General features: G+C 42.3%; 1 protein-coding gene across 4 annotated transcripts in view; it reads left to right on the top strand.

The window, feature by feature from the left end:
• Positions 1-14,147, top strand: part of TNIK (TRAF2 and NCK interacting kinase) — a 400,067-nt gene that overhangs the window by 290,260 nt on the left and 95,660 nt on the right. For all 4 annotated transcript variants that reach the window (XM_054479691.2, XM_054479690.2, XM_054479687.2 and 1 more), the window contains exons 10-12: positions 2,936-3,111; positions 8,942-9,008; positions 12,627-12,831. In XM_054479691.2, the coding sequence (XP_054335666.1) occupies positions 2,936-3,111; positions 8,942-9,008; positions 12,627-12,831 (448 nt within the window). The remainder of the gene's footprint in view (positions 1-2,935; positions 3,112-8,941; positions 9,009-12,626; positions 12,832-14,147) is intronic.

Raw genomic sequence — 14,147 nt, 5'->3', positions numbered from 1 at the left:
TACTAACCTTAGGTGTTTTTATTTTATAAGAGACAGAACTAAATTACTATCAGCAGAGATTCAAGCAATAAAGTTATATAAATGTACTTTAAACTCATTAGAACACTCAGCAAACAGTGAGGTAATATTCAACATAGGTGAAGTGTTTTCACTCTTAAATAAGTGTGTAATTAAGCATATTGATTCTTTGGTCATGCTAACTTAAATAAGAGACCATGAATCCTTCTTTGAAGACTCATTTTAAGTAAACATTATTTTCTCTTCAAAGGGTGCCACTTGAAGAAGATATGAAATATATTACCAGCTTTGTAGTTCTGCACAAGTGGGCCCATCTTTTAGGCCCAAAGTTATTCTCTTGAATATCTCTGAGTTTTTTCTCCCAGCAAGGCATACTGGGAAAAAAGACTCTGTTTAATAACTAATCTCATTAAACTTGAACACTATTCCATTCTGGAGATCTGGAGATTTCTCTGACTGTTTTTTTTAGATGCCAATATCAGGGAATAGACTGTACAGTCTATTAAATCTGGATCTTTCTTTTAAATTGAATGTGATTTATTTATCAACCTCTAATTAATAGTTGGTTGAGCACTTTATAAAAAACAAGCACTTCTGGCAGGTGCGGTGGCCCATGCCTGTAATACCAGCACTTTGGGAGGCTGAGGTGGGCGAATCATCTGAGGTCAGGAGTTTGAGACCAGCCTGGTCAACATGGCAAAACCCTGTCTCTACTAAAAATACAAAAATTAGCCAAGTGTGGTGTCACACACCTGTAGTCCCAGCTACTCGGGAGGCTGAGGCAGGAGAATCACTTGAACCTGAGAGGCAGAGGTTGCAGTGAGCTGAGATCATGCCATTGCACTCCAGCCTGGGTGACAGAGCAAGACTCCATCTAAAAAATATATATATAATGATAATAATAAGAAGAAGCACTTCCTTCTAGTTGCCAGCAAGAAAAAGAGAACTGCCATTTATATTCCTTGTAAATATTTCATACCTTTCTGTCTTAATTTTTGTTTTCATCTTTTTAATACTGATTTTTCTACCTGGAAAAGTACTGTATGGAGTTTGTTTATATCTTCATGCAGGTCAGCCTCATTCTCTTCAGTTCATTCCTTAGGAGTGTCCTTTATTTCATTACATTTTTCTGGCAAGGTTTCTTCTTAGATGAGATCATATTTATGCCTCCACAGATTTATTTGACTGATCTGAGAAAGAAAAGAATATCCGCTCTCCAAACCTCCCTTTCTGTCCCTCAAAAGTGCAGACTTGAAGGTGGCCATATTGCAGCTCTTGTCCAGAACCTTCCTCATGCATTCACTCATGCACCAAACACGCAGCTCAGGTAGTGTGCTCATGATGCAAAGATGGTTCAGGCACGTTGATGCTGCTGATGATTTTCAGTGTGAAGAAGCAAGGATATGCATGGAAGCACTTAACAAGGAGGTATACAGAGTGTCCTGCTGTCACTATTTCTAGTCCACAGTGTGGCCAACGCTGATTCATCCTGGGGCAACCCCAAGCACAGTAGGCTACCTTTATTTCTAGGTAAAATATTTTAAAAGCTTGAATGTAGCTTAGAAATTTAGAGCGGAAAAAAAAAAAATACCAGTGATTCAGTACTTTAAAAACATGGAATAAAGTGAAAAACTGCTTTGACCAGGGCAGCACTAGAGAGTGGTGCATACAAAAGTGCCCTGTCGTGTTTGAGTGTTGAAGAACATGCTCCCCATTGTGTTCTGTGTGGTGAGGGCACCTCTCAGGCCTGGAGAGTATGTATGCAGGGACTGCCGGGCAAAGGCTCAATCCTGGGATCCACTCCTGTATCTCCCCTGTGCACCACAGGAGAGCAACAGGGAGCACAAAACAGATCATTCCTGCTCTGGGCAGGACAGGAAGGGTGACCCGAGTTTCACCAAGGTCTCCTGGAGTGCCTTGGAAAAGCATGCTATAGACTCATAAGCTTAATTATTGATGACTCTGAACAATTTCTTGGAACTTTCAGCAAGAACATGCGTGCTGAACTCATGAATCACGGCTGAAGTCCACTATTAATTTCTGCCACATTGTGGCCTTACTGCCATAATTGTAGGTATGGTATCATATCTCGCCAGCTCTCCCCTGCCAGGTCTCTGGCATAGGGTTTATCTTTGAGGAAATATTGCCTTTCTAGAGGGAGATAAATTTGAGTCTGGGTGTGAACTTAATTCTTTAAAGTTAAATGTCTAAATCCTTGAGTTAACGACAAAGGTACACATATTCTTATATGTTCTTATATGTTCTTATTCCTTGGAAAGCAGAGTTCAAAAGTGATTCTGAAACTACTGGTTACAAAATTTGCCTAATCAAAGTTCACTTCATCATATAAAAATCTTGCTCATTTCTACAAAATGCACTCCCTGTTACCTACCCAACCTTGGTTTTACTTTTCTCCAGCTTGTATTTTCTGCCTTATTTAAGTGGCTCACCTCGGTGTCCCCCAACATACATTATTCTCATCCTAGCCTGAGTTTTTCACTGATTTCCTACATATCTGAACTATCCTTTCCCCAGAGTGATTTTCTCCTAATTTTTTAAGGCCCAGCTATGGTTTCCTTATTCCAATAGCCCTTCTAGATGTGATTCCCATAGGGGTCTTTTTCTTCCCTGCGTCCTTTTGGTCTGCTACGTAATGTTACATATAAATTGTGCAAAATTGCTTTCATGTGCATAACTACCTTCTGCTACCTCAATTGCACGTTGATGATGATGATGGCTTTGAACCCGTTATGCCTAATATAGTGCTACACTTGTTTTCTGATTAGTGGATGATCCCTATGCCAGCCAATTGGACCTTGAAAAAAAAAAAAAAAAAGTCCCAGCATTTCAGAAATTACATGTTTGCTTTTCTTTGGATCGCCGTTTTATCTGTGGATTCATTTCTTTTGTTTGGCAGGTCAAAAAAATTCCAGTCATTTATTGAGAGCTGCTTGGTAAAGAATCACAGCCAGCGACCAGCAACAGAACAATTGATGAAGCATCCATTTATACGAGACCAACCTAATGAGCGACAGGTCCGCATTCAACTCAAGGACCATATTGATAGAACAAAGAAGAAGCGAGGAGAAAAAGGTTAGATGCACATTTGTATTTCAGCAGCAGAAACAAAAGCTGGAGTGAATCATGGGCGCTTGATGTATTTGGAGGTGACTATGGGGATTTCAAATGGGCCTGCATTATTCTTTAGTGTGACGGGCTGTCTCTGAGACCACAGCCTCTGGGCATCAGTGGCATGAGACTATTGAAGTAGAATCTTTCATCAAAAAAAATAGAACTGCAAGAAACATTACCTCTGCCAGGCACTGAACAAAGTCATGTTGAATGATACTATGAAGTACTTTAATATGACAAGTGATTTTCTTAATTCAAATTAATATTCATGTTTAGACGACTGAAACTCTACAGAAGACAGATAACCTAAAGAAAAAAATTCATCTAGTTGACATTTTTCTGTACTGACATTCTTCAACATTTAAATTTATGTGCTCTGAAGCTCATTTCTAATTCTGTTATTTAGAAGTCAGAAATAATTTTTTTATAGTTGCAGTGATATAAAAGATCATTAGGTTGCCAGGCTTGCTGAATGGAACATCAGATTTTGAGCTGAGGGTCATTTAACACACTTCTTTATTTTATATATGCAAAAGCACATCTTTGTGACTCTAGCTCTTATATGTCACTGTCTCTTCACTGCATCATTGAAAGAACATGAGTCCAAACTTGGGGTCTCAGGCTGCACCCTACCTTTTTGAATGGAAGCTTACATTTTTAACTAGCATAGAAATGGTATGCTAATACTATATATTAGGGAACATTGAGGTGAGCTGCCAAATGAGACAAAATGCAAGCCAAAGAAAAGTGAAACTAAGGTTGGATGGGTAAGGGGAGTGCATTTTGTAGAAATGAGCAAGATTCTTATATGGTGAAGTGAACTTTGATTAGGCAAATTTTGAAACCAGTAATTTCAGAATCACTTTTGAACTTTGCTTTCCAATTAACAACTCATGAGTCATGGCTAAGGTTCACCATTAATTTCTACTACACTGTGCGCTTGCTGCCATAATCATCGGTATGGTATCTCTCACCAGCACTCCCCTACCCTGTGCCTCTCTGGCATAGGATTTATCTTTGAGGAAACAGTACCTTTCTAAAGGAAGACAAATTTGTTCTTGGAGATTGACTAGCATATTGACTGCACCATGACCAAGGTAAAAACTTGCATGGTCTGGAGCAGGTTTAATGGCTAGCTGAGGTAGGGCAAGTTAGAGTATGGGAAGAGAGAAATGGAGAGGACAGCAGTGAGGGCTTTCTGGGTAGACAGCAGGAGGGGGTTGCTGCTGGGAGGATGGCAGTGAAAGGCAGTGTGAGGCTGGAAAGCTGAGCATTAACAGTGTGGTGAGTGGAGAGTAGAGAGGAAGACCAGAGACTGAGGATGGGAGGGGAGGCCCATGGTGATGTGCTTGTTCTTGCTTCTTTCCTCTCCATTTCTCTCCCCTCTTCAGTTCAGAGGCAGTAGCGGAGGGTAGCCTACAGACAGGACAGAGGCTGCCTTTCTGTTATTTGCATTTCCTTTCTTCTTTGCCTCTGCAGTTAATACCCATAACACAAGCTGGGGACTAGCGGTGGGGGCGGTGAGCAGTATGAAAGTCGAGACTGGATTGGAGAGGTAAGATCAGCAGAGGGCTAAGGCAGGAGGAGAGAATCTCAGCAAAGGTTCCAGGAAGAGTTCCTTTTTTTTTTTTCTTCTTTTTTTTTTGAGATGAGGTCTCACTTTGTTGCTCAGGCTGGTCTCAAACTCTTGGGCTCAAGGGATCCTCCACCTCAGCCTCTCAAAGTGCTGGGATTATAGGCATGAGCCACCCACCCAGCACTTTTTTTATTTTTTATTTTTTATTTTTTGAGACAGGCTCTGTCTCTGTTGCTCAGGCTGGAGTGCTCACTGCAGCCTCTATCTCCCGGGCTCAAGTGATTCTCCCATTTTAGCCTCCCAAGTAGCTGGGACTACAGGTGCACACCACCATGCCTGGCTAATTTTATATTTTTTAAAATTTTTAGTAGAGACGAGGTCTCACTATGTTGCCCAGTTTGGTCTTGAACTGCTGAACTCAAGAAATCCTCCTGCCTCAGCCTCCCAAAGTGCTGGTATTATAGGCATGGGCCACCAAACCCAGCCCCAGGGAAGAATTCTTATGCAGCGAGCAGGGACTTAAAGGAGTGGATGATCAGCTTAGACTCAGGAGTGGGAGGTTGTGAAGCTAGGCCAAAACGGTGGCTCATCTTCAGTTAATAAGATGTCAATTAGACCCTAAGGAGCTGGTAGACCAGCCCAAGCTGGAGGAACTAGGCATGAAGAGAAATACATAGGTCAAACTCAAAAGTTCCAGGACTGATTTTTCAATTGCTCCTTGTCCATGGTGGTCTTGGGCTACTCCATGAAGTCGAATTTTTAAGGGCATATTTTAGGGCAGTGTGTCAGACATGCAACCATTAAATGCTAACTTCTCTCAAAAGGACATTTTATTATACGGTGAATATATAGCATAGTTTAAGTGCTCAGACTGTTTTCAGATTCATATTCTGGGTTCAAATTCTAACTCTGCCCCTTATCAGTTATGTGAACATCACTCCAGTTTTCTCATCTTTAAAATAAGATTGAGAGTATACTAATAATATCTACTGCCTCAAATAGTTGCAAAGATTAAATGAGGTAATGCATTTAAAATGCTTGACATAATGTCCAGGACATAGATGCACTCAGTAAATATCAGTTATTCTTACGTAGGCAATTACTTACTGACCCATACTTTTTCATCACTTACTCAGAGTACTTTGTGAGAACTCATGACCCATCTCCCTCTGGGGTATAAATAAGAGTAAGTGAAGCCTGTGCCTCAGGTTGTTTCCACATTTTGGGGGGCACAAACTCTGGAATGTGACTCAGAACTCACCATGCCATGAAGATAGATCATTTTTAATGTGTTTGTTCTCTGCAGAGTGGAAAAGTAAGATTCTTGGGAATAGGTATATTCAAGAGTTATGTGGTAATTTAAGGAATCTAAGCCTGTTTAGGCTTAGGGCCACCAGAATCACAGTTCTAGTCTCCTTTTTGTCTGCTCCCCAAGGAATGGTGTTTGATCAAATGAGATCTAACTCCATTTGTTCAGTTTAGTCAAATGACTTAGTTTGCTCTAATATTACTTTTCACTTTCTTAGTTGTTCTATGACCAACTTTTGGTAGAATCAATCAAAGCAATTCTATTTTGCATTATTTGTGATTTTTTTCAACCTGATATTTTTTCCCTAACATATGCTGACACATGCCAATTTAACCCAGTAATATAAAAGCAGTCAAAACCAAATTTTGGTGAAGTATTAAATATTAAATTGAGGAGCCTGACAAATGAAGGATTTACCCTAGAGAGTAGAAGTAATTGGAATAATTGTGTGCTTCTTTTCCTTGCTGTAATTTCCTTTATTAGATAAAAAATTCTGCATTTTTACTTTGAAATCTGTTTATTCATTTTGAAAAAGTTTGGAATATTTCATTTTTAGTGTGGAGTATTAAAATACTTTATGCAGGTTCTTTATATTTTGGTGAACTAATATTTTAAAAATAAGTAGCCTGAAAGCTTCATACATACCTAAATGTATGAAGCTAAGTTGTGATTTAAAAAATACACTTGAACTCATCAAACTTTTAGCTTTCCTTCATTATCTCTTTAATGGCTAGCGTGAAAAGCAAGGCATGTTTATCAAATCTGAGCATTCTCACTGTGTGACTACTGCCTCCTGGTGGTAACATAACTAAATTGCAGTTTCAGTTCCTTTTTAGGGATGTGCAAATGTCTTCAAGGTTGTAATTATTAACCTACAGCTATGAAGAGATAGGAGTAATGTGACACCTTCCCTTGCTTAAAAGCTCCTCCAAGGGTTCCTCATTGCCAATAGGAAAGTTCTCAGCATGGCATTTATAAGAATCAGTGAGCCATTTCATCCCTGCCAGCCTTTCTCCCTCCATGAGGTTTTCTCACACCCAGGCACCTAACTACTCACAGCTCATTGTTTCCTGAACAAATTATGCACTGTAAAACTGCCAGCCTTACTCATGTGGATATGTTGCTTAGAGTGTCTTTTTCCCACAAGTGTCAGCTGCTAACTGCCTGGAGAAGGGCCACTGACCTTCCAAAGCCCAGTTCATTTTTTCTCCAAAGACTTCAAGTCTCTTCCTCCATTATGACCAAGTGGCACTAGCTGTTCCTTTCTTTGATATCTCATTGCTCTTTATATGTACTGCTATTTAGCATATAATATGTTGGAAAGAGCACTGGGTCTTAAGTTGGAAAAGTTCTGGATTGAATTCTAAATCCAAATCCTAGATTGACCTTTTATTAGTGAGATAACATTGGTTATATTACTTAACCTCTTGTAATTTCAGTATTCTCGCTTGAAAAATAGACACTAATTTGGAGGGTTATTATGAAAAATAAATGAGAGAACAGAGTAAAATATCTAGCAGTAGTGACTGGCGTGGGAGATACCCACTAAATATTCCTTCCCTTTCTTCACAATCATGGAGGCTCTGATATTTACTCATCTCACATATTAGATTTGATCTCTTCCAAAGCAAGCCTCAATCTTATTCATTTTCACATGTAAACTGCTTCCCATTTTGTAGAATTAAAGGACTGTCCCTAGTGGATCAATCAAAACACATTTTAAATACATATATATATACACACACATATATACATATATATATACACATATATATACATACATATATATATATATATATATATATATATTTCTTTTTTTTGAGACAGAGTCTTGCTCTGTCACCCAGGCTTGAATGCAGTGGTGCAATCTTGGCTCACTGCAAGCTTCACCTTCCAGGTTCATGCCATTCTCCTGCCTCAGCCTCCCGAGTAGCTGGGACTACCGGTGCCTGCCACCATGCCCAGCTAATTTTTTTTGTATTTTTAGTAGAGATGGGGTTTCACTGTGTTAGCCTAGATGGTCTTGATCTTCTGACCTCATGATCTGCCCGCCTCGGCCTCCCAAAGTGCTGGGATTACAGGCGTGAACCATTGCACCCGGCCACTATATATTTCTAATAGCACCTATTGTCAAAAGTTTCTTTGTTGCACTTAAAATAATCTAAAGACAGTTTGTGAGTCCATGTAAGTCATAATAAAATCCTACTTTAAAAATGGTTAATACCATCAATAAGTTACAAAGGGCCAATGGGTTTGATATGGGTGGCTTTATAGTGGGAATAACACAAACAAATTATTATTATTATTATTATTAGTTTGAGACGGAGCCTTGCTCTGTTGCCCACGCTAGAGTGCAGTGGTGCGATCTTGGCTCACTACAAGCTCCGCCTCCTGGGTTTGTGCCAGTCTCCTGCCTCAGCCTCCCAAGTAGCTTGGACTACAGGCGCCCGCCACCACGCCCGGCTAATTTTTTTTGTATTTTCAGTAGAGACGGGGTTTCGCCATGTTAGCCAGGATGGTCTCGATCTCCTGACCTTGTGATCCGCCCGCCTCAGCCTCCCAAAGTGCTGGGATTACAGGCATGAGCCACCGTGCCCGGCCAAACAAGTGATTTGTAATTGAAATTAAATTAATAAAAAAATTAAAAAGAATTATTTTTTAAGTCCTTCTCATGTGAACACTAGGCACTGGGGACAGATATCTAGAGTCAGCCGAGACAGCCTTGAATGTGGTTAATTTCATATACTGATGGGAACCATTAAATCACAAGCCTGGAGACCGTTCCAGCACTGTGTTAATAACCACGACTCTTTGGGTGTCTATTTATTTATATATAAGAGACGGGGTTGGGCTTTACTGAGCCATAGCATCTTTTTGTGCACTAACATGCTGGGATCTTTCTTCAGATGAGACAGAGTATGAGTACAGCGGAAGTGAGGAAGAAGAGGAGGAGAATGACTCAGGAGAGCCCAGGTATGAGAGCAAAAGCCAAGTCTTCTAATGTTCACATTCTGAATTGTGCTTGTGTGAAATTCGCTTTCCTTTTGATTTATAGGTTCGTTTTTAAGAATCCACCAGGGTGGTCTTATTTAATTTATTGCCCATGAACATACTCATTAATTTGTGAAAATTTCCCTAGGCAGACCATTACGAAAATGTGGAAATCAGCATATTCTCTATCTTGTCCCCCAAGATTTATGGTCTCTATCCTAAGAGCTTGTTTTCTTACATATGTAACATGTAGAATGGGTAGAAGGCTAATTATCTGGGCAATGAAGGACTAAAAATACTTAAAACTGCAACTTTCTAGAGACCTAAGTGGTATTTTCGGACTTGTGTTATTCAGTTTGTTACTTTATACCTCTGAGAAGCCCATTCGGGTAGCCACTGTCCTTGTCACATTTCTTGGTATTTTCATTGCAGCCTAATCCAGGAGAAAGTGATTTTCAGAAAATCAAATCATATGTAGAGATGAACTCCAAACAAATACTTTTGGGCCATTCCTATTGTCACCTGTTGGACCTCAGAATCCAGGGCTGTTTTATTGTCATGCCTACATTTTGAATTCCACTTGACTTTGATTCTGACTTTCTTCTAGTCTGTGTTTATAAATAATTAAGGTTAGTGTGCTTGCACTGCCAGGATATCTCTTTGGGGAGCGAATTCAGCTTGGTGAGTCAAGGAGGGCAGGCCCACATCCCATGGTGCCATGCAGTATACCCGTGAAGTAAGACTTGGGGGGAATTGCACAAGCAGAAGACTCACCGAGGTGTGGCATCCCTCCTCGAGCCATCCAAGGAGTGGACCCTAATGCTCCAGAAGGATCAGTTCCTGTACCACTGAGGGAGAGCTTTCTGACCAGAAAAGGGGCCAGCTTAGCCACCACTGCTAGAATGAGCCAGATACCATGTGTTCTTTTTTTATGCTAACTCAGACCTACTGAGCTGGATTCTTGCTAAGCTTCTATAAGAAGATGGAACTGAGCTTTCAGAGCCATCCAGTTTTTCTCTCTTCACCTGCCACAGGATTCCTCAAGGTCAAAGACCAAATACTTCTTTCCTACCATCTGATACATAGCATGTTGGCCACCCCCGGTTTAGCTGCATAAAGAAGATGACTGCCAAGTAGTGACATAGAAAATGAACATTCCTGAAAGGCAGAGGACCAAATGCCCTGGTTTCAGAGAAGTTGTACACCAGTGTTCAAAAGGTTACCCAAAAGCTTACTGTGTCAGCCTTCTGACCACTTCCTGTAGAACTGAGAAACCCTGTCTTTCTAACACTTGCTAAACTGCATATTAGGAGTCACTCAGGGAGCCAGCCCAGCCATACCTTAACACTTCTATAATTATAACATGTCATTATATCATGCTGAAGATTATGTTCCAAGTCCTGTTGTTGTTGTTTTTTATTATTATTATTATACTTTAAGTCCAAGTCCTGTTTTTATGGACGCATCTAATCAATCTTCATGAAATCCTGAAAAATAGAAAAGGACAATGGTCATCTCATTTTAGAAATGAGGTGACACCTTAAGGGTTGCAACCAGGTCACACACAGAGTTAATGATTGAGTCACTAACACAGCTCAGATCTCCTGACATTGATTCAACATCAATTAATATTAATGGAGCATCCTCGTGTGCATGGGAGGCTGGCTTCCCAAGCGCCCTCCCCTTTGCACAGGGCAAGCGGCCTGTGTAGATAAGCACCATCGTTTGGGGTTTTAGAGTTTGACACAAAGGCTCTAAGTTTTAGAGAAGGCTTGTTAGTAGACACCAAGCATTGTCTATGGAACATCACGAACAAAGCCTTTTTATGTCTTTTCATGGCAGTATCTCATACAGCACACTAACCACTCTCCAAAACCGATCCTTGGTCCTCCTGTTAACTGCCACCAAACCTGCTCCTCCCCCAGCATTCCTCACTCCTGTTCTCGTTACCACCGTCACCCAGCCACCAAGACAGAACCTGCAAGTCATCCCTCACTCCACATATCAGATCTGTCCACAGACTTCGTGACCTCTATCCCCAAATGCTCCTTCCCTCCTCCATCCCCTCTGCTCTTGTCCTGGGTGGTGTCCCCACCCCAGAACCACTCTGAAGCAGCAGTCCGACTTGCTGTGCTTGCCCCTGTACCCCTTGCTAGGTCATCCATTCAGCAGCCAAACCCATCTGCTCATGTTGCTCTTCTGCATAAAACCTTCCCGTGCCTGCATGGCTGTCGCGGCCCCACACCTATCCCTCTGACCTCCTCTCATACCCTTCTCCCTCTCATTCACTCTGCTTTGGGAAGCCGGGCTGGTGTTCACTTACTCAAAAATAGGGTGCACACCGGTTTTCCCCTCAGGCCTCTAAACCTGCTTTTCCCTCTGCCTGGAATGTTCTTCCTTCTTCATCAACTGCTTCCTTCCCAGAGAGGTCTTCTGACCACCCATCTAAAGTAAGGCCTCCAAGCTTACCTCAGCTCCCCACCACTGTCACTCAAACAATTACAATTTTGGTCTTCTGTAGAGACTATTAATACCTGAAATTATTTGTCTGTATGTGTGTCCCATAAGAAGATAACTTTAAAGGGAGAATTTATCTAGCAACTGCCATATCCTTAGAGCTTACTACAGTGACTGCCATATAGCAGGTGCTCCGTAAATATGTGTTTAATAGATTTATTTCAAATGGAAGCTTCCAGAAAGATTAAAAGGGCTAGGTTTGAATAAGCAGAAGTCATTTCTCAGCTCCCTCTTAGGCTGCTGTGCAGAATCAAGGAGTCTGTAACTTTTAGTTGTTCACCTGAGAGTAGGGCAGCCCAGGACCACCAGTGAAGTAGGTAGAACTTATTTATGTCCTCTAGATCTCTGTCACATGCACACACATTCATGTACAACCACCATTTTACAGAAGAGAAAACTGTTGCCTAAACAGGATCTAGGAACCAATGAGCTGGGTTGAAGTCCTAGCTGCACCTGCTGTGGCCAGAGCCAAACCAAGCCCTTTAATTGTGGTACAGTCAGGCAAACCCTGACTTGGACTCAGCAGGCTTGGGCTCAGATCCTGGCTCTGTGTCGACCTTGACTCAAGGGTTTTCCATTGCTGGCTCATCGTGGCTTCACAGGAGCAGTCTGGCCTCTGCCTCATGGGGTTTGGTGTGAAGGGGTGGTATGGGTGAGGCTGATCTGTGCTTGTCTGAGTACCCTTGTTGCCCACCATTGTCCATTTTTATTGAAAATAATCCAGTCTGGGGCTCATGGCTTGCACACTGGCTAAAGTCTTTAAAAACAAATCTTTGCCACGTCCCAAGGGTGAGGGAGTGGTGTGGACAGTCCTGGAGAAGGTGACAACTCTAAGAATGTGACATCCCTCTGTGGATGGAGGCAGCATTTGTTGGCCACAGTCGTACTGAAAGGGAGGCAGGTCTCTTATCCTGATGCTGTTTCTTTGGGGTGAATGATTGAATTAGCAGAGGATCTAGGAGCCTGTGCTCTTCTTTCCCCGTGTGTGGGTGAATCATTTGTCCTGCTTTCCTCCTCCAAGGCCTCTTGGTAGCCATGGCCCCTGCCCCACGTGGGATCCTGATCACTCTCTCCTACCCACAGCTCCATCCTGAATCTGCCAGGGGAGTCGACGCTGCGGAGGGACTTTCTGAGGCTGCAGCTGGCCAACAAAGAGCGTTCTGAGGCCCTACGGAGGCAGCAGCTGGAGCAGCAGCAGCGGGAGAATGAGGAGCACAAGCGGCAGCTGCTGGCTGAGCGTCAGAAGCGCATTGAGGAGCAGAAGGAGCAGAGGCGGCGGCTGGAGGAGGTGAGGACCTGCTCGGGCCACCTCTGACCCCAAGCCTCTCAGTTGTGGTCACTCTCCAGGTGTTCCCTGGGGGCCCACATCCCACCTGTGAGCACACAGAGCTTAGAGGCACAAAGAGCTTGAGTGCAAGAGCAGATAAGTCCTGAATGCTCTTGCAAACAAAAGCCTTCCCTTGCTTTTTGTGGTGGTGTGGTCATTTCAGAAAAGCAGGTGAAGGCTGTCACCCCTTCCTGTCTTGCCCATATATCACCTTCTCAGCACCTTCTAAGCTTTACTTAAAGTCACAGCCCCTCCCTCCAGTATGTCCTATTTCCCTGCCCTGCCTTATTACTTTTACACAGCCCTTAGCACCCTCAAATATACTCTACATATACTTTTACATGCCTGAATGTCCCTACTGGAATTTAAGCTCCATCAGGACAAGGAGATTTTTTCTCTTTTATTCCCTGATGTATCTCTAGCATGTTGTAGGTGCCTCATAAATATCTGTGGAATGAGTAAAGTAATATATTAATGAATGGGTCAGTAGTTGAGAGGTGAAATATAGGTATTAACTAGATCACAGTGAATAAGCAGATAAGTGGAATTTCAAGTATGGAAGAGTAGGACCTGCCTATTGATGCTCTGAATGCTAGGAAGAATGTTTCACAGATCCTTTCCCAGATATCTCTTAGTACCCAGGGCCTGTCCTCCAGCCTGTGGGCAAGACCTGCCTTTAGCAGCAGACACTGCTCATCTGTGTGGGAAGCCATACTGCTAGCCACAGTTGGCTGCATGCCTTGTCCTGGGCCAGACTCTCACCTTGTGGTCTTACAGACATTTGTTAAAGCCTCCTTCCCAGAACTTTGCCCAGATCTCTCAGGCCTCCTTCCTCTGACAGATAAATCAAAGCCTCTAGACAATTAGGAAACCGAGAGAGCATATCTATTGGGGAAGTTGGGCAGCAGATGAAAGGCGCACTAACTGCACGGTAATGGGATAGTAATTTTACAGGTTTCCCAAACACCAGCTTGCTTCTCATTAACAGGCTTGCAGCAATTCACTTGCTTTGTTAGGTGGCCACTGAAGACTTAGAGGGTGGTGAATTGCAGTCACCAGCAGCAGATTGCTTTTTAAATGGTACATCAAGGTCCAGCCTCCCTGGTTTAAATCAGTGAGGGCTTCAGTTCCAGTTTGCAGTAAATCCCATCAACCTCATTATGTCCCTGGAATATCAGTATCAGACCAGCAACAATAATACTCAATGGTTACAATTATTGAGTGATTTTAGTATGTCAAGTACCAGGCAGGATGCTTTGCTTATAGCCAGTATCTCA

The sequence above is a fragment of the Pongo pygmaeus genome, chromosome 2 (assembly GCF_028885625.2).
Source record: "Pongo pygmaeus isolate AG05252 chromosome 2, NHGRI_mPonPyg2-v2.0_pri, whole genome shotgun sequence".
In the NCBI taxonomy this organism is placed as follows: Eukaryota; Metazoa; Chordata; class Mammalia; order Primates; family Hominidae; genus Pongo; species Pongo pygmaeus.
This window is presented reverse-complemented; position numbering and strand designations above follow the sequence as displayed.